The following is a 24,257-nucleotide window of genomic DNA, read 5'->3' as shown; positions in this document are numbered from 1 at the left end:
AAATAGAGCCATCTCTTCCTACCAATGTACTACATCTAGGACACAAATGGTAATAACAAGTATAATCTCTTTTTCTTCAAGTCAGTGAGTTGTATAGATATTGACAATTTGATGACATTAACAATGACTGGGTCAGGTAACCATGTTAGTTACAAAGAACTTAAGCTTTCCCTGACCCCAAACTCAATTTTTATGTCTCACGTTTCTCTTTCACTACTCTTCTCACTGCTGCCAAGGGCTGGAAATTGAAGAACTTTCTTCTTGGTGATTGTAGGTCTGTCTTAGACTCCATAAGGTGAATGGGCTTGGTCAGTTGTGGGGTCCCTCTGGTTAAGAGTATAAGGAGTTCCAGGGGAATATGGTCATAGAGAACCACAAGGACACCACCAACGCTGACTCAGAGACTTTCCTCTTATGTGATGTGGGGCTCGAGGCCAGATGAGGCATGCAGTAGCTCTCAGGGTCCCCTCAAAGACACAGTGAACTCCTAGGTGGAGGCAGGCTGAGGGAAGGGAGCATAGCTTCTGCCTTGGATCTGAAGTCTAGGGCCCAACTCCTGGACATGAGGTACTCTACTGGATTTTGCCAGAAGGTCTAACGCTCTGATGCAAACAGGATTTTGGTTGACCTGACTTGAGAACGTTGAAGAGTGGTCTTTATTTAACATGGAGTCTGTGTACCCTAGGAATACTTGAAGGAGTTGATGATCGTTAGTTCATAGGGCTTCTGGTATTTTCTTGACATAGATATTCTTGTTTAAGTGTACTGCTGAAAACATGATATTTTAGTCTACACTGAACTTTTCTCAGTTCAGATACAAGGTAGAGTGGAGTGATGGGAACAGACAATTTTGGACTAATAATTCTCCTTTCTATGCCCTGGCTTTGTTAAAATATGCATCTGAGGGACAGTGTCATGAAAGCAAGCCAAAAACAACATTAGTAAGAAATGTTTATTGTTGCAAATAATGACAATGTATTTAAACATAAGCAGCTCTTTTCACTTCTTCTTGATATTAATCCCTAGGACACAGCATTAGCTGGAAAAAAAAAGAATCTTAAATAGCCAAAGCAGCATAGGTTAGTGTTGCTAATTCTTTTAAATGTAATTAACAATGTTTTCTTAAACTCAACATTTACAAATAATTTACAAATAAATTTTATTTGATTAAAATATGAAGATGTATTTTTATCTAGTCTATGAAGATATACTGGATAAAATTTCTTTGAGTTCTTTCCTCTTGCCACTTATTATTTAATGAAGTAGTTAATATAATTTTATTAGACACTGTTTGAAATGTTTAAAACAGTAAAATCCTTATCTAAAGATGTGTACTTTTTTTCCTATTAATAAAAAGTAAATAAGGTTCTTTGTACAGACCAATTATTTTTGTCTGCATCTACCATTCTTTTCCATTGAATGTAAACAAAATGTTAGATACTGATTCATCTCATCAAGAAATCCATTGTTAATACAATTTAACCTTTGCCTAATATTTACCAACATTTGTAACATTTGTGTTACAATGTAGAATAACTATAAAGTTATGCATGTTTTCATAGTAATTTAAGAGATCAATGAAAGTTTTACAACTGTGAAAATATCTTAATATAATAAATTTATTTTGTAAATGCCAATATTTATAACATGCTGGTTATCTTTACAATATTCTTTGTAGCTATTTAAACTTAGGATGAACAATTTCAGATATCAACCTGAAAATGTGCAAAAGATATATAGTTTAAAAAATTTTGCAGGGTATATTAGAAAAATATTGATTTATAATTGTGGAGCATAGAACGTGTAGAGTAAGTCCTTGTGTAATCCGGTCAATCACTGCCATTAAATAAGGTAGTAGTAGATTCTCTTCTTCCTAACCTCACCAAAAATGCATTTCTCAGTTACTATAGTGAACACTGTGTACTACTTGGAAAAATAAAAGATTTCAGTCTTGAGGTACTATTTTACAGTTTACAAGCTTAAACCTCAACTCTGCCATTAAAAAAGTCTGGTAATAGTGAATGAAAACTTGGCTGTGCTGGGTTTTAAAAAATGCTGCTTTAAATCAGTTGAAAAATAGCAGTCACTTGAATCTTGGCAGAAACCTTAATTCCCCAGAAATTTAAGGTTCTGGATAGAAAATGACAACTGTAGAACACACTCACTTTTAAGAAGACAGAAGATATCTCTTTGGATTAATGTGTTAGGCCATATCAAGCTCTCTTGGGACAAAAGTAGATAAATCTGGCAATGGGGCATGATGCAAAGCCAGATGTTCATGTTTTGTAGCAAATATATTTCCAGTGCTAAGTCTTTTTACAAAAATGTCCTGTGAAAGGCTCTGCTTAAAAATACTTCAATATTCTAAATTACATATCTATCTAATTCTTGGTTTGAACTATTAACTATGAGAATTATTAATGGTAATAACAAATAACCATACAAACTAAATATTAGGACTAAATATGCTAATAATAGGTATTCAAAAGCTTTTTAATGGCAAACAAAATAAATCCTTTTCATTATTTCTAAATTAAAAAGAATTAAAGAAGATGGCCACCCTGTGGTGTCATGAGATGAGCTGACTTAATCCTTACAGACAAGTGAGCATAATGCCTCATTGTGTTAAATATAGATTTTGAAATTGAGAATCTAAATAGGTTCTCATTCAGACATTGTTAGTTCTACCTTTGAAATAAATCCATCTATGTGTAATACTGCAAGTTAAAGTGTTATATTTAAGTCATTTAGAACTACTGTCAGGGAGAATAATGGTACTGTCATATTTTCTTCATAATTTTAGTAAGTTATCTAAGCATTCTATGTTTTGCAAGCCTCAAAAGACAACCAGCATTACCAATTTTCTTTTGGGAATCAGATCTCCAAATACATGCTGTTGGGAGATTAAATTTTAGGATTATTCAGCTGCTTATGATCAAAACCAAAATGTTTCTCTTGGATTATTTTTTGACATTTAACCTATTAATTTTATTTTGCAAAATGTATTCATCCATTGATCCATTAAATGATTGCTAAGTATCAACTAGTTTTCTAGGGCACCCAGTAAAAAACAGAGGAATGAAGCAGAAAGGTATTGTTTTCTTGGTACATAGGTTAGCATTTTTTTTTAATAACTTTTTTTTTTTAAACAAAGTTCTTTTCAGACTCAGGGCTTTGGGTGTTGGTATAAAATATTTAACATTTTTATGAAGGAATATTGATTTTCTTTAATTCACAAGTTTTCCCTGGAGAGTTATAGATTCACAATCAATGGGTAAAGAAGTAGAGTTTGCACGTGCTAGGAGTCAGAGTGTTAAATAGTTCATTCTATGGGGGTGGGTCTCAGTGTACCACAGGTTTCAGTTAAACATAAGGGAACTGAGTACAGCAAGGCTATTTCTGTTCAATACTAATACACAGCTCTTAAAAGTGGAATATGCCAGGGCCAGTGGTAACATCATAGGCAGGGCTTTTTCAACTTCAATGAGTATACGAATCACCTAAGGATCTTATTAAAAATCAGATTCTAGTCACTAAGTGACTAGATAGGGCCGTCTGAGGACCCTATTGTCTACAGTAAAATTACAGGTTTGGACCAGGTGATGTATCAGGCCCTTCAGAACTATAAAATTATAGATTTTTAAGATAACTCTTATTTTTATGTTAGCTGTTATCTTCTTTATTTTCCCTCATAAATGGTTATTGAAAATAAAAGGTTTTATTGTGCTGTGTTACTCCCAAAGCTTCCCAGTTAGTTGTACTTTGCATTCTTTGAGCCAAGATAGTTATTTCTCTTTAAGGTCAATTTCCAGTCTTTCTGCATAATTCTTAGGACATTTATTCAGATTAGTATTTTCCTTTAACTTTAAGGAGATTTTTTAAATGAATACGGAGTCTGTGGGGTTATTTGTTGCCTAAATAAAAATGTAGTTTCTATTATTTCACATTTTTCAGAGAAGCTATAATATTCTTAAATAGGGGCTGATCCTTTAATTGGAGCCAATCTCATAAAACGCACCCCTGCTACAGCGGCAATGGCTGGTAGTGGTTTTAAATAGCATTTAACAGGGAACAAATCCTTTCCCTTCTCTGAATAGAATTTGAATCAGTTGCCTCTTGTTTATCCCCAATATCAATATCTTTATTCAGAATTTCATTAACTCTTACCTGAACTACTGTATTAGTCCACCAACTAGTGTCCCATCTCCAGTCTTTCTATCTCATAATTACTCCAATACACTCCTGCTAGAGAAATATTCCCGAATTTCAACAATGCACAACATGTCACTTCTAGTTGAAAGCCTGCGGTGGGTCCTTATTCAACACCTTAATCAATGAGGCCCACCTACTTTTTTCAGGTTCCCACTACCTCCCTTCACCAAATGTTTCCTACATTTCCCATAAACAGAATTTGTGACTCTTTTTACATGTTTCTTCTACCTCGTATACCTTCTTCCATAAATCCCATCTATTCTTCAAGATCCATTGTAAATGCCGATTCTTGCTTAAAGTATTCCCTGATTCTTCTAGCAAAAAGGTGAATTCACATAACACCTTGCTGTCAACTCTCTTTTTACCCAATATCCTCTGCTGTATAGTCTTATTTCTATATGTGCTTTCTCCCTGCCCTCTACTGTATAATTCTTGGGAATCTGTATGATGCTTTAATTTTCTTTGCAGCTCTCACAGTACTTTTTCAGTTCCTCATATCTGTTGAATAAATGAGTGAATAAATAATGTAGATTCAGTATTAATCTATGGATTAAGATGTTCAGAAACTGCAGAAGTTTAAAATTATTTATTAAACTATTATTATTTTGGGCAAATTACTTAATCACTGTGACTCAGTATTCTCACATAGTTTTTTATGGAGTAAGGGGTGTTTAGTAATTTTTTTTACTTGATGAATATAAAGCACTATGCTATATAAATGTTGGAACAGAGGGATATCTTTTGACTTACTAGATCATGGTAAATATTGTCATAGAAAAGTATATCCCAGATTCATCTATTGTGTTCTTAAGAAAATTCTATATGTAAAATTCAGAATATAGAAAGATGATATAATTTATATTTAATAGTCTAAAAATGCAATACAATAGTATTGGCTTTACAACGTGTTATTACACAGGGTTAATATTTTCAAGCAGAAAAGTCAAATTCTTCCTGAGAATACCATTGATACAACCTTAGCAATGATACCATAATTGTCTATCATGATTTGGGGACCATTAAAGGTGTCCTTTGTAAGAGATGGTCTACATTATTTTCCTAAAACATGAAAATGAAAAAGTTTAATAATCTATAGTCACAATAGCATTTGTGAATTTTGAGCACATACCAAACAGACTTCCTGTGCTCCATAAGCTGCAACGCAATGGTTAAACATTTTCAGCTGTAGTGTGTTAGCTCTTTTAGGGTACTAGGTTCATCTATGAATGCAATAGTGTAAGAGTCATAAGAATTTAAAAAGATAAAACTTGAGAAAGCTAGCTCCATAGTCAAATAAATTAGCAATAATCGATCTTAAATATTACAAAAACTTTCGGAGTAACAGAACATTAAAAGATCTTAGTCTTACATAATTTTGTGTTAGCGTCTCTTCTAGTCAATTCCCTTAGCAGCAAATGTGACTTTTAAGTAGTTCTGACCAACTACAAATATAGTAATTTAATTCAATAAGACTTTAAAAAACTGTTTGAGGAATCTATGTTAACTTAGAAGAATTCTCCTATCTTTGTCAATGAATACCAGTTTAAGAAGAAAACCAGAGAGTTATAATTCTCTAAGGAATATTTTCTTTGACATCTTTTCTCTTAACACCTATAAATCCTTTCATGGCAAGTCATGGCAAACATCAATTCATGGAGAAATTAAAAGTATTAGACTAAATACCCATTATATGCATTTGGAGCCTTATTTTTTCATCCTACTCACTACTTTCCTAAGATTCCTTATAACTGTCTCATGCCAGGAACTTATTTATCAGTGAGAAAATCAAGAAAAGTTTGAATGTGTTCCTAACCTGTAGGTTACATACTATAATGCTGGGTTTTTTTTTTTTTTTTTCTGTTGTTGTCGTTGTTGTTGTTAAAGATGTCTTTCTTTAAAGGCAACATAGCTTAGTCTGCACCATTCAAATGGTCTAGGTTGAAATAAATGTTAATATGACCTTTATGTTTATTCATGGAATTACTTCTCTGATATATTTGTGGAGTATAATACAACCTCATTGCAGATCATGATTCTATTCTGAGAGTGATTATTTATAGAAGTACTCATAAGGCAAAAATGTAATAGCAAACTGAGAAATCAAGTTTTGCAATAATACTCTACATCACCATTAGAAAAGCTTATGTGTGACTTTACAAATCTAAATATGTTCATAATTTAGAAAAAATAAAGAAACCTACTTTATCCCCATGGTTCCTGAAGATACAGACCCACTGTATCTCCATGAGCTGAAATTGCAAGACTGTAAAAAGCATGTATAACCCTATAACAAAGACTGTTGCACACAATAATCTCTTGTGCTTTCACTAAAGTTTTCACTAGATTTTGCCATTTTCCTCATGTCATGAGTACTTGTAATTAAACATGCAAGCAACAGATCAGAGACCCCTAAGGTCCAGTGCAGTGGTCACCTGTTGGCATTATACAAGATGATTTTAGAGGGTGCACTGAATAACACTTGTTGTTTTGAGACAGGGTCTCACTCTTTTGACCAGGCTGGATGGCAGTGGCACAATCATGGCTCACTACAAACTTGACCTCCTGGACTCAAGGGATCCTCCTAGCTTACCCTCCCAAGTGGGTAGGACTACAGGCAAGCACCACCATGCCTGGCTAACTTTCATTATTATTTTTTTGTAGAGACAAGGTCTCCTTATGTTGCCCAGGCTGATCTCGAACTCCTGGGCTCAAACAATTCTCCTGTCTTGGTCTTTCTAAGTGCTGGGATTATAAGCGTGGAGCCACCGTGCCCAGCCAACATTTCTTAGATACACATTTATTTCAAAGTGTATAAGAAAAAAACAGCAAATCAAACTCATTATAGCTACTTCTTGAGTCAAATTTACTTTTTACATAAATTTCAGGTTAAAAAGTAAGTGCATTTAGGAAAAATATAAACTACATATAGTGTAAGTGCTATTGACAAAGGTCATGATGGAGGCTTGGAAAGCTCCAGTGAGGTGGAAAGTCTGGGGTATGGTGATTGTGGTTCTGGTTCTAGTTGTCACTAACTAACTGTACTACCTTAACCAAGTTACAATCTTTTTGGGCATCTATTCCTTATCTGTAAAATTACAGTTGGGGTGACTTCTAAGATCCACCCAGTGCCATTCTTCAATGATGTTGTACTCTCTTGTCAAAGGCCATTACAAGGGATGCCAATCTCTGCAAAACAAAAGTAAGCATTCAACTCTTAACACAAGATGCCATACTTAAACTAGTCAGGCAAATCAGTGGACCTAATGTGGAATTTTTTTGAGGTTAAGATACTTTATTAATAGAGTAGACTAATCCTTTGGAAGACTGGAAATAAATTTGATTTTGTTTAGTAACTTTACATCTTTTGCACATGGAAGGGATCCCAAATATCTTTGAATTCTCTGGTCAATAAGATGGTCAAATAGCAGAGATTTTTATGTAGCATATTTTGAATGTGTTACCATTATTCCAAAATGGGAATAGGAAGGCTGGACGTTCATGATGCAGTCAGATGGAGTATTTAAGTAAAGTTAGTTTTTGAAGGAAAATACCCTTCTATTAGATGGAGAAAAACATAGACGAACACTAGACTAAGGTAAAGAGTTGTATTTTAAGAAACAGGAGGTGTCTGCAGGTTTAAGATAAAATAGCTGATCTGGCTTCTGGTTTTATTTTTTCACTCAAAATAGAAAACATGTTAACCAGTTACCCATTTTCAGGGGTAATAAAATTTGAATCCCAAATTACCTCTAACTTTACTAAACTGTGTTGAATTAGTTTTTTTCCCAATGGTTTGAGAATACAAGGCCAAATAAAGACCTAACTCTGAGTACCAAAAAGCACTCATTGTAGAAAATATCTATCAATATGGTCAGGTTATTTGTTTACTAAAATAATCTATATAATTTGAGAAATAAAATACTATTTCCTTGAATTGACATTACCATCTCTTTTTCTAGAAGGTCCCCAGTCACTCAGAGAAGATTGTCTTCCTGAAGGTTATCTATCATTAACTCTGAGCTAGCCTAAAGAGAAATTAGATTAACCAATTAGATTGTAAGGTGAGGAAAAGAAGCTTTTAATTATGATGATGATCTCTGCAACTACCTGAACTAAGCATTTTGGAGATTATCTAATTTTAATTAGATAAAGTACTTTTTTTTTTTTTTTTTTTTTCTGTTTGGAATACTTATTACATCGATTTAACCTATTCAGCTCAACAAACAAATGAACACATACCAACAAAACCCAAACAATCTTTTTTTTTTTTTTTCTTTTTTTTTTTTTGTGGAAATATATCTGCTTGTAGTGGTGCAAGAAATGGAAAAGATGTTATGGGTGAAAAATTTTACCTGTGATCTCTAAAAGGCTATATTCATAGAGCACATTTCAACATAAATATAGAAATCAGACCTCTGGAATACCAACAACTTAATTATCTGTTACTCTATCAAAACCCTCTTGAAAAATATGGCTTCACAATTTTCCAGCTTTTTACAGTCTTTTGTTAAATATATCTATAGGTATGCCTTCCTGATCTGTGAAAATAATTTTATCTTTGTCATTCTCAGTTACAGTGAGTTCCTGGCACTCTCTGAAAGAGCGTGCACGCTGTGGGGAGCTGCCTGCTCCTCACTTTGGATCATTGCTGACTCCGCCTCCTCCTAAGAATGGCAGCCAGTCTCTGTCTAGTCTCATTTGCTGAAGATGCTCCACCCCTGGGAGGATGTGGCTGGGGGAGAATGGGCAAGCCTGAGCTGCCAACCCTCTTGGGCTTATCTGAGGTTGGGAAAGTGGTGGGTTTTGACACTCCGCGCAGGCTGGGAATTTGGATTCCTTTTTCAGAGTTCAGTCTTGCAAGGCTTCTCTCTCCATGATTACTGACCGCTGCAGCAGGGGAGGTTAGGCTGCCCTTGCTGAGGGAACACGGTGAGAATGGTAAACTTCCACGAAGCTTCCTGAGTTCCAGGAGCTGTTCTCTGGTTTGACTCAAAGCTTCTGTCAGTTCAAAGCGTTCTTCACATTCTCTACGCACTGTCTCCTGAAGAAAAGTATTCTGAAAAGAGAGAGGGGAAAAGAAAGCAGACTTAGCTTTAAATAATGTGCATAAGTAGATAGTTACTGACGATACAATTTGAGAACTGAACTGGAAATCAGAGGTCTGTATTCTTTGATTGTCTCTGTGATAGTCTACCACACGGGACAGACAAGTCAAGAACAGAAACAATCTGTGATGGTGGAAAGAAGTTGGAGTGCGTATTTGGTTCAACCCTTGCAGTTTGCAGATGAGGAGTCAACAACTGCAGAAACTGAGTGACCTGTCCAGGGTTATTCAGATGTTAGTGGTGCAGCTGGTGTTAGAACCCAGGACTTCTAATACAGGCTTCAGTGGGGTTTCAACTTCTCTGCATCAAGTCGCAGACAGTATGCTCTGCACATGTAATACTCAATAGTTAATAGCTATAGAGTCATGAAATATATTCTTTTACAGTAGAGGTATACTATAATAACATAAACAGGTAAAAGCGCTTGAAGTGTAAGATTGAAAGAATAAAAAATCAGCTATAGCGTTTAAACAATAAAATCAGTTCTCATATGATGCTTTCTCAATGGAACTTAAATAAGATGTTCATTTGCCATTCTGTAAGATAATATCCCAAAATAGAGAAGATCGTCTGCTATTAATTCCATTCATTCAACAATCATTTACCAAGTTACTAGAAGTTGTAGTGAATACAATCCCTGCCCTCAAGAAGTTTGTACCTTCGTAGGTTTGAGCAGAACTGCTTTCTATGTCCATAAAAGAATCTAGACCCAAGGTGAAAGCTATGGGGTTTAAAATAAGGAAGAACTTTTTAATAGAGCTATCTGGAGGACACTGAAGAGTTGAATCTCGCTTGACAGAGATACGCTGAAGCAAATTTAAGCTTCAAATGTGTGACTGGACTAGAGATTATTAAGCCTCTTTGAAATTCTGAAATTCTACATTTCTAGTTGAGGAGTTACCTATGTTTCGTCTATGGAATTCATCAAAATTATTTCAAGTCCCATGGTAAGAATCAAGTCTTGGATCTCCCTAGTGTCCCGACATTCATGTCTTTATGATGTCAAAAATGAGGCTGAAAAGTAAATAATTCAAAGTAGTATCCTAGTAAGAAAACACAATTAAAATGAGTGTGCTATAGGATTCGTCAACTCAAAAATGAATTTTCATTGGGTTAACTTGTTTGTAAAAACAGCCAAGGCATTCCCGAGTCTGCTTCTTAGTGGAAAACATCCTCCCTAAGGGTTGACTGACTAATCTGCTGTCAGTAGAACTAAATAACAAAGCGCCAGGGAAAGTAGCATCTTCCTGTTTTTGAGTTTCTCATGATTATAGACAGAACTCTATTCAATTCCAAATTTGGTAATCAAAATGGAAAAATATGGAGCAATTCCAGATTAGCCAATTGCACAGTAATTTTCTATAAAAGCTGCATTCCTGGGTCAAACAAATCCTCATCATTTACATATACTATTTACTTACTACATGACACACACTAAAAAAAAATCATGGGTTAATCACTTGCTTCTCGTTATTTTTAATTTTTGGAGGAATTGGAGAGAGCAAGGATGGTGTTTGTGGCTTTATCACCTAGTTGTCATTAACTCTAGCTGAAACACTTGTGGAAAAGGTAGGGGAGGAGGGACTAGAGAGGAAGATAACAAGGTGCCATGTTAGGTGTCATCTCATTTCCTGCTCCCAACAATTATATCTGACTAATAAAGACTGAAGCTCACACTGTTATGTAACTTGCTGAGAGTAATTCCACTCTGAAGTACTAAAGTCCCCTTCAGAGCCCTGCTCCATGCTGCCTATGCCTAAATTAGTTGCCTAATTCATTACATCAAACATGCAGGGACCATTTTGTTCCCAGGACACTGAAAACAAACAAACAAACAAAACAAAACAAAACAAAAACAAAAACAGAAAAACCCGTAGGACATTTTCATCTGGTTTTGCCCAGGTTTTCTAAGTTCTATTAATCAAAGTTTCTTTTAAAGTGGGGGAAAGACCTAATCCATTATATTTTTTGTCTACTAGTAGAGTAAGCTGGCAAAGTGTTGGAATTATTAAAGTGGTGTATTAATCCATTCTTGCAATGCTATAAAGAAATACTTTAGACTGGGTAATTTATAAAGAAAAGAGGTTTAATTGGCTCATGGTTCTGCAGGCTGCACAGGAAGCTTAGCAGCTTCTGCTTCTGGGGAGGTCTCAGGAAGCTTCTAGTCATGGTGGAAGGCAAAGGGATAGTGATGCATCTTACATGGCAGGAGCAGGAGCAAGAGAGGTGGGGAGAGGCACTACACACTTTAAACAACCAGATCTCATGAGAACTCATTCAGTATCACAAGAACAGCACCAAGAGGATGGTGCTAAACCATTCATGAGAAACTGCCCCTATGATCAAAACACCTCCCACCAGGCCTCACCTCCAACACTGGGGATTACAATTTGACATGAGATTTGGGTGGGGACACAGATCCAAACCACATCAAGTGGCTTTCAATAAATTTGTATAAAAATATCGCTAATTAAGAAAGCAATGAGAAAGAGTTAATTTTATTTGAATATGTGAAAGAAAAAAATAGCAATGAAAAATGAGGCCAACATATTAGTGACATGAATAACAGGCACAACAATATGGAATGATAAAGTGATGGAGGATGTGATGACAAGAGCTTTCCTTAAAAGAAAAATAAAATTCAATCAATTTACTGAGATTAAATTCAAGTCTCAAAGGAAAGGAGTAATGATCTGGAGAAAACAACCAAAAAGCAAGTCACATAAAAGCTATTTCAGGCAAGTGACATTCCACTAAGGAGAACATGAAAGGGTAGAGTGAGCCAAAAGATGTCCTCATAGCAAGTTCAATGGGAGCAAAGACCTGGCAGACTCCAAGCTGAACTGTGTACCCATGTTTTATATCCAGTGAAGTCTGAATCAGTCATGGAAGGATCAGATTACACAGTTTCCACCAACACTAACTAGACATATTCCAAAGTAAGAGAATGGAGCCAGCCAGTGGAGTGGGGGAAGGGCTACTGACTGTCTGGGGCTCACTGCTCTGCAACTCATCTTTCTTCAAGGTTATTAGCTTGCAAGACAAAGGATTAATTCTCTTTCTTCTATTAGTTCCCAAACCAGGAGACCCCTGAATTGAAAATAATATCCAAAATTGATACTTCTACTCTTTTCTGTGCCAAAACATCATGAAATGTTAGGTGAACCACACAATATCTTCATGTCATCTGCCACCATTACCTCCTCCTCTACAATTGAGATTATAACTCTGTTTTGTTCAACAGGCAATTCAGATTTATAATCTATTCAATTATGGGATTAAAAAATTAAAATAAAACAATGGAAGTGTAGGGGATTGCTATTTCAGGGGTGTAATCTGATAGGGCATGACTAGAGGACACGTGGATGTGGCTAGAGTAAGTAGACACATTAGTGGAAAATTCCATCATACGTGAAAAGAATCATCCGCTCGTGGTTAGTTTTCAGCAATTTAGTCAAGATGAAGGTTGGATTGTTGCAGAATTTTAATGTGTTTTCACTGAGTAACAAGGACAAATGTGCAAGATGAAATATGTTCAGTAAGACTGAAAATCATGCATAGTATTCTATGTTTTAGATAAAATTATCTTTGGCCATATTTTAACATGGCAAAAATAGAATCACTGGATTGTAACTAGACTGGAAGTCAAAATGGAAAGGAAGGCATGAGCCAGGTGAAGAAGAGGCAATGAAGTTTTCAAGGCAGAGTGGGCAGTGAGTGCAAATGCCTGGCAGTGAGAGAAGGAGAGGCATAACTTGGGATAAAACATGGCTTAATATGACTCAGGCAGGTGCACACGGGGAGAAGAGACCAGGACTGATGTAGGGAAGAGTGAGCAGGGTCAGATCAAGAGAAAATTTGTTAGTGTGCTAATACTAGGGTTTTGACTTAATTCTGAGGTTCATATGGAGTCACTGAAAGTTTATTTCAAGCAGATGGCTGGCAGGATCAAATCTGCATGAAAGGAAGATCCCTTTGCTAGCTTTGTGAAAAACAGCCTGAAGTTGAGCAAGATGGGAGCCAGGGAGGACAGTAGGAGCCCCAAGTTTTCATGGAGGAAGTCCTTATCTCAAGTGACCCTTGGGTCAGGTGGTCTAGGGAGGGGAGAACTAGGCACTCCTGCATCCTTAAGCTCTGCTGATTGGTGGTAAGCATTCTATAGATATCACTACAACATTTTCAGAATAAGGCCACTTTGAATGGGCTTAAAATATGGCTTAATTGCCCTCCCACTGAGAAGGAAAATGTCAAAATGAAAATATAAATTAGTTCATCATATGTTTGAAATTTCTAATATTAAAAAGTGGCCAATTTCCCCTACTCCTTGCAATATAAGGGTGGTTTATTTTTATATTTGTGTTCCTTTTTATTCTTAGAGACAGCTGGGTTGCTTTCAATTCCAAAAACAGTGGAAGAAGGGAGAGAAGGCTTTACTGTGTAACTTGATTGTTCTGAAGGTAAGACTGCCATCTGCAATGGGAATCAGCTGTATTTGGCACAATTTTGGGGGGAATATGCCAGGAAAGCAAGTCCTCCTCAGTGAAGAACAATCACAGATTGATGGCTTTGTTCATGCTTTAGACCGAGTAAGATCTGAATCAGCCATGGAATGATCAGATTACAGTTTCCACCAGCCCTAACTGGATATATCCCAAGGTGAGTGGGTGGCTGGCCGGGTGGGTGGGGAGCTGAGGTAAAAGGAAATTCTGTGGAAAAGTGTGGAAACCAAAACAATGAGTGGGAGTTTGCAAAGGATGTTCCCACCTCCCATTCAAAGCCTTCTAGGCTTCTGTTCAGCCCAAAACACTGCAAAAAGTTAGTGGAAATGGCCTTTTGGTAAAACAAGAATGAGAATCTGAAAAGATTTCCAGGAAAAAAGTAAGATGGATGTCAGGCTGGTTGTTTTCAAAATTATATTTCCCTGCTTACAAACATAAGAAAACCAACTACAGTAGACATATTCAAACAAAAGTTGTAGCAACAGAGGGCAATAATCCCTCAGACTGATTTGCTTCAGAGGCAGATTTGCAGGGCAGAGAAGAGGAGCCCATGATGACCAAGTATGCAGGATTTACTTTTCTAAGTCAATAATCCAACTTAATTTAGATTTAATTAGCACTAATTAAACATACACAATTTAACTAGCACTAATTAAATATACAAAAATTTCTCAATATATCTTCTCATTCTGTCAACTTTCTGGTATCTTCCTCACCACAGAGACTCCCAGTCTGAGCCCCCTTCTGTTCCATGGCCCAAGGCTAAGGTTTTCAGGTTCTCAGTTCACTCATCCTCCCTGCTAACCAAACCTACGTATAGTCCCTGTCCCCTAAAAGCCTCCCTGATCCTCCCCATGTTTCCTGCTGGGGGATGGAAAACCTCCTTTTACCCTCTTACTCTTTAAAAAAGACATAGATATTCTAATTTTATTATGTCCCCAAACTGCCAACTACTTTTTGATAATTTACTTGCTGGTACTTTGGTTACTCCATTCTCATAGATGGAATTACCAGAGAAGTGTGTGCTGTATTCTGTATATTGATTAAACATGCAAATAAAATAAATGCTTATCCTAAAACTAAGCAAATCCCTCTTGCAAGTAAACTATTTGCGCTTGCAAATACCATGTATTCCTACAATTTAATCTTAGAGTTTACATAAATCCATCTTTGCTAGATTAGTTAATAAACTTTTTTCTTTTTGTTTTTTGAGACAAGGTTTCAGGTTGTCGCCCAGGCTCCAGTACAAAAGCACGATCACAGCTCATTATAGTCTCTATCCCCTAGGCTCAAGCAATCCTCATTCCTCAGCTTCTCAAGTGGCTGGGACTACAGGTGTGTGCCACCATGCCCAGCTAATTTTTGCATTTTCTGTAGAGACAGGGTCTCCCCATGTTTCCCAGGCTGGTCTTGAACTCCAAGCTCAAGTGATCCTCCTGCCTTGAGCTCCTGAAATGCTGGGTTATAGGTGTGAGCCACCATGCCTGGCCTAAACTTTCTTATGTAAATGGAGTTTCTTTCTTTCCTTTTTTAAAAATAGAGTTTACATTGGAAACATATTTTCAAAACACCAAAATGTTAAAAATAACCCATGATGTCAATATTTTTAAAAAGTATGTAAGAAGTAAAATCTCTGTCTATCTCTTCCTATACTTCTAAGGTAACCACTGTTAATAGTTAGGAGGCAAATCTTTGATTTTTTCCTATCATCTTGGTAGCCCTGTAGAGAAACACATGTACTTTCCTTTGTTTTTTAAACAAAACAGATTCAAGATGCTAGGAGATGGTCGGGCAAACCAACATAAACAATAAAAACAGCTGTTGTAATGAAAGCCAATACAGATCTATAGTCCTTTAGCCTTACTTTTGACATCCAAAAAGCTCTGAAAAGAAAAAAATGTAGCTCATTACATTTAGTGATAAAATCTGACTAAACTGATAGAAGGCTAATTACAGTCTTTGTCCCATTTTGTGTGAACATTCAGATGTTTCACTGCAGAAGTATTAATGTCATTGCATGGGGAGGCTGCCCTACATCTATGAGGACATACTGTACTAACTTTCTAAAATTCAAAATAATTTTATATCTGAGCCCAAAGTTTTCAGATAAGGGACTGTGGGCCTGTCTATATGGCATGTACTCTTCTTTAACTACTGTCTTTCTTTAGAGTCCTTGATAGTGTTCTCTTCCGGTTTTCTTCCTACCTCACCAGAAGTTCCTTTTCTGTCACCATTGCTAGATTCTACTCCTCTTCCAAGCCTCTAAAAGTTGGAGTGCCTGTTCTCAACCCTTTCTCTATTGCCTAATCCTCTGGGTGATCTCATTCAGTCCCAGGGGTTAAGTATCAGCTACATGTGGATTTGTCCAAAATTGACATCTCCAGCTTGCCTTCCCTGTGGCCGTAGTGCCTAGTCAACATCTCCCCTTGGGTATCTAATAGGCATATTAAGAGCAACATGTCCCAAATAAAATTCTTGACATTCCTCCCCAATTGTATTTCTTTTCTAGCATTTGCCATCTCAGCACTCTCTCAGTTGCTGAGATTCCAAACTTCGGAGTTATCCTTGACTCCTTTTTATGCTTTCATATCATCCAATCCATCAGCAACTTCTATTGCCTTCATCCCTAAAATATATCCCAAATCTGGTGATTTGTCACCTCCTTCACAGCCTTGCTCTCATTTTTGCCCTCTTCAACCTATTTTCTAATCAGAAGTCAGTTATCTTCTAAAAATAAGTCAGATCATGTCAATTCCTTGTTCAAAATTCCTAGGTGACTTTCTATCACACTTAGAAAAGTATCCAAAGACTTATCACACTTAGAAAAGTATCATAGCCTACAAAGACTGCATGCAAACTGGCCCTTCAACCTTGGTTTCTATCACTATCCTTGCTCACTAAGCTCCAGCAGTGCTTCCTGACTTCCTTGTGGCTTCTTTAAGGTTCCCAGTATGCTCCTTGCTTCTGGGTCTTGACACTAACTATTACCTTTGCCTGGAGTGTTTTTTTCCTTGGAATGTTCTTTGCCTCATTATTTTCTCAGAGCCTTTTACCACCCCGTCTAATATAGCACCCCTCCTTCAGAAAGTATCCCTTTTATCCTGATTTATTTTTTTCTTAGCACTATAAAAACAACAAAACTGTTTACCTGTTAAATGAATGCATAAATAAGGAACTGCAGTAGGCGCACAGGTGTATAGCTAATTTTGCCTCTGATATTTTGTGACTTCATGGAGGGGTTCTCTTTGCACTTAGACTTGAGGAATAAACAGAAGTGTGCCAGGTACCCGTTACTAAAGTTTAAGCTAGAATCTGCTTTGTCTTTTTTCATTTCTCATAATCTGAAAAGAAAATCTCATGAAGGTTTATATTTTGTTGCTTTTGTTTTACTTGTAACTTTCCTGATTTTTCTTTAATATTCCTTTCTTGACCTTTATTCTTATCTCTGTCGCCTTCTCTACCAGGTCCTTTTTATACTTTATTCCTTTCTATTATTTTTAATTTTTTAAAATTAAAATATTACATATAGCTAAAAAGTAAAATAATACTAAAACTCACAATGAAAAAAACACTTCTTCACATTCCCAAGTCCTGCCTCCCAGGAATAACCATTTTCAGATCTTTAAACTATTTCTTCTGATAGTTACCCTCCGTAATTCAAAATAACATCATTATACATCGATCTCTTTGTTTTTCAGTTTTGAACATATCTACTTACTGCACGGAACGGAAGATGAGGGTTCAGCTTTCTATACCAATTCCCAACAGATGCTGCTGCTCCTCCTATCCTCATATTTCTGTCATAATTTTTAGCTTAATCTATATTCATCTTTATATGATTATAGTATATAAACATATGCACATCTGGGCCATGTTATGTACTATGACGACATTTTCTTCCTTGCACAGCTTCCATCCAGAGTTATTGTCTCATAATTTTTCTGCTTTGTTTTCTGGGTATTGATACTAATTTTTCACCTGACTTACAGAAGTGTAAATATCCTCTCGACATGTTCAAACACCCCATGTAAGCTATCAGCTTCTCTTTGTTCTTGGAGACATACTTCTAAGAACCCACCATGCTTCTGCTCAACATTCTAAGAACTTTCTTTTGGTATGCTTGTTCTTTCAATCTGATGCACTGCTGTAATCCTAGCATTTCTTCCCACCGTTGTCCTGGGATTCCCTTCATCTCTCTCCTGTGTTGGATTCCTTATTTCCTGATTCCTATATTTTCTCCTTTATTACTTATTCCCTCATTGTGCTGTCATATATCTTCTAACAGCTTCCTGAAAAAGGTTGCCAGGGTAGTAGTATTTTTGAGAAGTCTGAAGTCTGAAAATACCTGTGTTTGATACTTGATGGATTGTTTTGGCAGGATATAGAATTCTAGGCTGGGCATAATTTTCCTTTGGAATTTGGAACGCATTGTCTTCTATTTCTTATTTCCTTGAATTTTCTTTTTCTTTTCTTCATCTTTTTGCTTTTTTCTTCTGCTTTCTAGATTTCACATCTTTATCATCTAACCCAAATATTGATTTTTAAACATTTCAGTCCTTATATTTTAATACTCACTCTTGTTCTTTTTATGTAGCTGGCTGTTTATGTTTAATGAATACAATATCATCTCTTTTCTCTCTGAGGATATTAATTATATATTTTTAAGTTCTCTTTTGCTCCCTGTATTGTTTTGTATTTTTTTTTCTGTGAAGTTCTTTTTTGCTTATTGTTTCTGTTCTTCACATTAGAGATGTTTCTCAAATAATTGGTGATCCTTGGCTGTTCGTGTTTAAAAATGGGTCCCCGAACGGGCGCGGTGGCTCACGCCTGTAATCCCAGCACTTTGGGAGGCTGAGATGGGCAGATCATGAGGTCAGGAGATCGAGACCATCCTGGCTAACACAGTGAAACCCCATCTCTACTAAAAATACAAAAAATTATCCAGGCATGGTGGCGGGTGCCTGTAGTCCCAGTTACTCGGGAGGCTGAGGCAGGAGAATGGCGTGAACCTGGGTGGTGGAGGTTGCAGTGAGCCAAAATCCAGCCACTGCACTCCAGCCTGGGAGACAGTGAGATTCCGTCTCAAAAATAAAAATAAAAATAAAAATAAAAATAAAAATAAAAATGGGTCCCCAAAATGTTACCTTAAGCTCAGTGTGCTTGTATTCGGTTTATTGGCTGAGATCCTTCTAAGTAGGTAGATTGAACATGGATATAGCCATTTCATTGAGCTATCCCAACTGTCGGTATCAATGGGTCTTATCTTTTTTATTTATTTATTTTTGAGACAGAGTCCTGCTGTCACCCAGGCTGGGGTGCAATGGTGTGATATCCGCTTACTGCAACCTCCACCTTCCGAGTTCAAGTGATTCTTGTGCCTCAGCCTCCTGAGTAGCTGGGATTACAGACGTGCACCACCACACCCAACTAATTTTTTTGTATTTTCAGTAGAGACGGAGTTTCACCATGTTGGCCAGGCTGGTCTCAAACTCCTGGCCTCATGTGATCTGCCTGCCTTGGCCTCCTAAAGTGCTGGGATTACAGGTGTGAGCCACTCCGCCAAGCCGGTCTTATCTTTTGAGGCAGCTCATTTCTCCAGAGGGTGCTCTTCCAATTTCTTTTTTTATGGCCATTAATACATAAGCCTGGTTACTTGTGTTCTGAAAAGTGAGAGTGTGAAGGGTACTGGGAGGTCTCCCTACTTAACATACCCTTGCTTTATCTCTTTTGTCCTCAGGTTCAGTGCCTTTTCTCATTCAGTTTTGCTAGAGAGTAACCCCCTGGTACTCTGCCAGGATGGTGGGCAGGGGCTTCTTAGGAACTGGGAAGGCATCTCTAAGGATTCGTTTGCCCCGTTTATAATCTTTCAGTCTTGTTTTCCACTCCACCCTTACATCCCTCTTTCAGAGGCATAGGCATACAGAGATAGTGTGTGTTTGGTTCTAGACCAAAATAAAGCAAATATTGCAATAAAGAAAGTCACATGAATTTTTTGGTTTCCCACTGCATATAAAAATTATGTTTACAACCATACTGTATTTAAGTGTGCAATAGCATTAAGTTTAAAAAATGTACATACCTTAATTTAAAAATATTTTACTGTTAAAAAATGCTAACAATCATCTAAGCCTTCAGTGGGTTGTATCTTCTGCTGGTGGAGGGTCTTGCTTCAATGTTGATGGCTGCTGACTGGTCAAGGTGGAAGTTGCTGAAGGTTGGGATGGCAGTGGCAATTTCTTAAAAGAAGACAACAGCACAGGAATCACTTGAACCTGGGAGGCAGAGGTTGTAGTGAGCTGAGATTGCGCCACTGCACTCCAGCCTGGGCAACAGAGTGAAACTCTGTCTCAAAAAGAAAAGAAAAAGAAAAAAAAGACAACAGTGATGTTTGCCACATCAATGGACTCTTCCATTTATGAAAGATTTCTCTGTAGCATGTGATGCTGTTTGACAGCATTTTACCCACAGTAGAATTTGTTTCAAAATTGGAGTGAATCCTCTCAAACCCTGTCACTGCTTTATCAACTAATTTTATATAATATTTCAATCCTTTGTTGTCATTTCAATATTTTTCAAAGCATCTTCACAGGAGTAGATTCCATTTCAACAAATGGCTTTCTTTGCTCATCTATAAGACATAACTTTTTATATGTTCAAGTTTGCGGCAGTTCAGCCACATGTTCAGACTCCACTTCTAATTCTAGTTCTCTTGCTATTTCTGCCACTTCCTCCACTGAACTTTTAAACCTTCAAAGTCATCCATGAGAGCTGGAATCAACTCATTTTATCCTCCTCCCATGAATCAGGAATGGTCTTAATGGCATCTAGAGTGGTGAATCCTTTCCAGAAGGTTTTGAATTTACTTAGCCCAGATCCATTAGAGGAATCACTAACTATGGCAGCTGTCATGTTATGAAATATATTTTTTAAATCATAAGACTTGAAAGTCAAAACTGTTCCTTGAGGCATGGGCTGCAGAACGGATGTTGTGTTTCCAGGCATGAAAACATTAATTCCCTTGTTCATCCCCATCAGAGCTCTTGGGTGACCAGAAGCATTGTCAACGAGAAGCAATATTTTGAAAGGGATTTTTTTTTTTTTCTGAACAGTAGGTCTCAACAGGCTTAAAATATTCAATAAGCCATGCTGCAAAAAGATGTACTGTCATCCAGGCTTTGTTGCCCCACTTATAAAGCACAGACAGAGTAGAGTAGATTTAGCATGATTCTTAAGGGTGCTAGGATTTTTGGGATGGCCTGTCCTTTGAAGGCTAATTCTTGAAGTTTGGCTTCAAAGCTTCTGTACCACAGCTATGAAAGTCCTAGATGGTACCTTCTTCCAATAGAAGGTTGTTCCATCTACATTGAAAATCTGTTGTTTAATGTAGCCACCTCATAAATGATCTTAACTAGATCTGGTTAACTTACCACAGCTTCAACATGAGCACTTGCTCTCTCACCTTGTACTTTTATGTTATGGAAATGGCTTCTTGTCTTGAACCTCATAAACCTACCATTGCTAGCTTCCAACTTTTCTTCTGCAGCTTCCTCATCTCTTTCAGTCTTCACAGAATTGGAGAGAGTTAGGGTCTTTCTCTGGATTAGGCTTTGGCTTAAGGGAATATTATGACTGGTTTTATCTTCTACCTAGACCACTCAAACTTTCTCCATATCAGCAAGAAGGCTGTTTTATTTTCTTATCATTCTTCACTGAGGTAGCACTTTTATTGCCTTCAAGAACTTTTCATTTGCATTCGCAACTTGGCTAACTGGACCAAGAGGCTTAGCTTCTGGGTTATCTCAACTTTTGATTTGCTTTCCTTGCTAAGCTTAATCATTTCTGCCTTTTGACTTAAAGTAAGAGATGTGTAATTCTTCCTTTCACTTGAATGCTTAGGAGTCATTGTAGGGTTGTTAATTGCCCTAATTTCAATATTGTTTTGTCTCAGCAAATAGGGAGGCCTGAGGAGAAGAGAGATGGGGGGCTGGCCAGTCAGTGGATTAGTCAGAACACACACAGCATTTATCTATTAAGTTTGCTGTCTTATATAGGCACCATTCTTAGCACCTACAAACAAGTGTAACAGTAACATCAAAGATCACTGATTGCATGACCATAACAGATATAATAATAATGAAAAAGTTTAAAATATTGCAAGAATTACCTAACTGTGACACAGAGACACAAAGTGAGCACATGCAGTTGAAAAAATGACACTGACAGACTTTCTCGACATAGGGGTTGACATAAACCTTCAATTTGTAATAAAACCCAGAGTATCTATGGAGCACAATAAAGTGACATGCAGTAAAACAAATTATGCCTGCACCTAGTTTCTCCAGTTCCTGAGCCTCTCTAGTGTTGTGTCACATAACTAGATTTTCTGTTTTGGATCCTCCCATCCCCAATCCTCACAGGCATTAGGTTTCAATATTCTCTAGTCTGATAAGTCATTTGTCTCTCAGACACTTGCTTTCCATTTTTGTAAGCTTTGGTCAACATCTTTTTTATCAAGTGCTAACTTCTCTCCTGTTCTCTTTGTCCTACTGGATTTATTCACTTTTTATTAATTGATTGCCATTTTAGTGGCAGTGGAATGAAGTAGAGATAAACATACGTATTCAATTCTCCATGTTTAACCAAGAGCATTATTTTATATTTTTGAGTATCACTCATCTTCATTGTATGACTACAATAACTATAGCATTTAAAACTACTGCTCTTTTGACTCCCTTATGTGTGGTCTTCAAACAACAAAAATATTGAACTATCTGTACTGATTTTCCTTCAGTGATTATATATGAGCTGTTTACTTGAATTTACCACATTCTTCCTCTGGATCACAACAAGGTCCCTAACAGTGGGGTCACACTGTCTTGACTGTACTCACATGGAACCAGTAGGAGGGAAAATGAGCATCAGAAGCACATGACCCATTTTGACTTTGGTTTTACTGATAAGTGTTATTCTCTAACATATTAACTTTCTTTCTTTCTCACTCCCTCTCTCCCTCCTTTCTAATCTTTTAATGTATCTTTTCAGGGACTCCTTGTTCACATTTACATTTCTAGCACAGTTTTATTTTCCATTTTCTCTTTTTATTGACCTGCACCCTTTGTTGCTCTGCTTTGTGACACTTGCTGTTTCTGGGGATGCGCTCCAATAATCCCTGCTCCATTTAGGAAGGCCCATTTTGCCCTTTAGAGGCTTTGGCTTTCCTCTTATCCTTGAGAACTTTCTTCATACAATTAAAAACAAAGTCTACCCGTTATTTGGCCACTTGAAAGAGCACAGGGCTTTCTTCCTCTTAATTAGCCTCCTTATTAGACCATTAATTTATTTTCATTCTAATGGGAATTTGTTTTCCACTTAAATGCAGCTTTATTTCTCCAGAATCTGAGAAATTTCAAGTGTCTGGAATGCATGATCAAAAAACGTGGTGATTTTCACTTTACATGCTATGGCCTCTATTCTTTCTAGCTCATAAATCCTATCCCTTTTATTGGCTCATTTCCTATTTTTATAAGCATATTTTGGACTCTGGCATGCTTAGCCAGATAAGCAGCCTTAATTATTTACTCTTACAGTTCAGTTCAAATTAGTTAACTTTGAGGTGATATTCTGGTAACTTCTAAAGGAAAATCTAGTCTACTCTCCCTGCTCCCACAAAAGGATATTGCCCGCCTAAGTATGCCCTTAATTGGTTTTCTTTACCTTTGGGATGATCCTTTTCTCCTCTGTAGCAATGATCTATGATCATTTACATGCCAACCCAATGTCTTATGTCTTTCAGTCCACATTTTTAAAGAAGCTTTATTCCTAAGTGGCTTCTTTTAACAACTAATGAGCAGGAAGAGTTCCAAATGCAGTTCCTTTTGTCGATGAAGAAATCCACTCTTCACTTTTAGTCTATTTTCTCTTGCCAAAATCACCTCCAGAAGCCCTGTGATTGGAAGCCTTTAAAATGCCCCCTAATGATCCTTACCCTCCTGATATTCATATCTTTGTGCAATGATTTCACCTTGAGTGTGGGTTCGACTTATTGATTCATTTGTAATGAATGGAATACAGCAGAAGCATTGGGATGTGTCTTCTGAGATTACGTTGCAAAAAGACTGTGGCTTCTGTCTTAGCACCTTCTCTCTCTCATTCTCACTCACTTGCTTGCCCTGAGGGAAGTCAGCTGACACACTGAGCTGCTCTATGGAGAGGTCCATGTGGCAAGGAACTGAGGGAAGCCTCTGGCCAAATACATCCTGCCAACAACCATATAAGTAAGCCTGAAACCCAATCCCATCCTAGTTGAGCCTCTAGATGAGACTGCAGCCCAGTGGACACCCTGACACCAATCTCAGGAGAGAACTTGAGCCTCTAAACCAGAGACACGCAGCTAAGCCATGCTCAGATTCCTGACCCACAGAAGCTATGAGATAATAAATGT

At 37.0% G+C, this 24,257-nt stretch overlaps 1 protein-coding gene across 1 annotated transcript in view; it reads right to left on the bottom strand.

Moving 5' to 3' along the window:
• Nucleotides 1-8,490: 8,490 nt before the first annotated feature.
• Nucleotides 8,491-24,257, bottom strand: part of LOC105535542 (leucine-, glutamate- and lysine-rich protein 1) — a 67,647-nt gene continuing 51,880 nt past the window's right edge. The window contains exon 7 of the mRNA XM_011974658.1: nt 8,491-9,268. Coding sequence (XP_011830048.1) covers nt 8,855-9,268 — 414 coding nt within the window. The 3' untranslated portion in view covers nt 8,491-8,854. The remainder of the gene's footprint in view (nt 9,269-24,257) is intronic.

This window comes from Mandrillus leucophaeus, unplaced genomic scaffold (genome assembly GCF_000951045.1).
Source record: "Mandrillus leucophaeus isolate KB7577 unplaced genomic scaffold, Mleu.le_1.0 Scaffold1477, whole genome shotgun sequence".
NCBI classification, from domain to species: Eukaryota; Metazoa; Chordata; class Mammalia; order Primates; family Cercopithecidae; genus Mandrillus; species Mandrillus leucophaeus.
The sequence above is the reverse complement of the archived record's forward strand: the minus strand, read 5'-3'. Positions and strand labels throughout refer to the sequence as shown.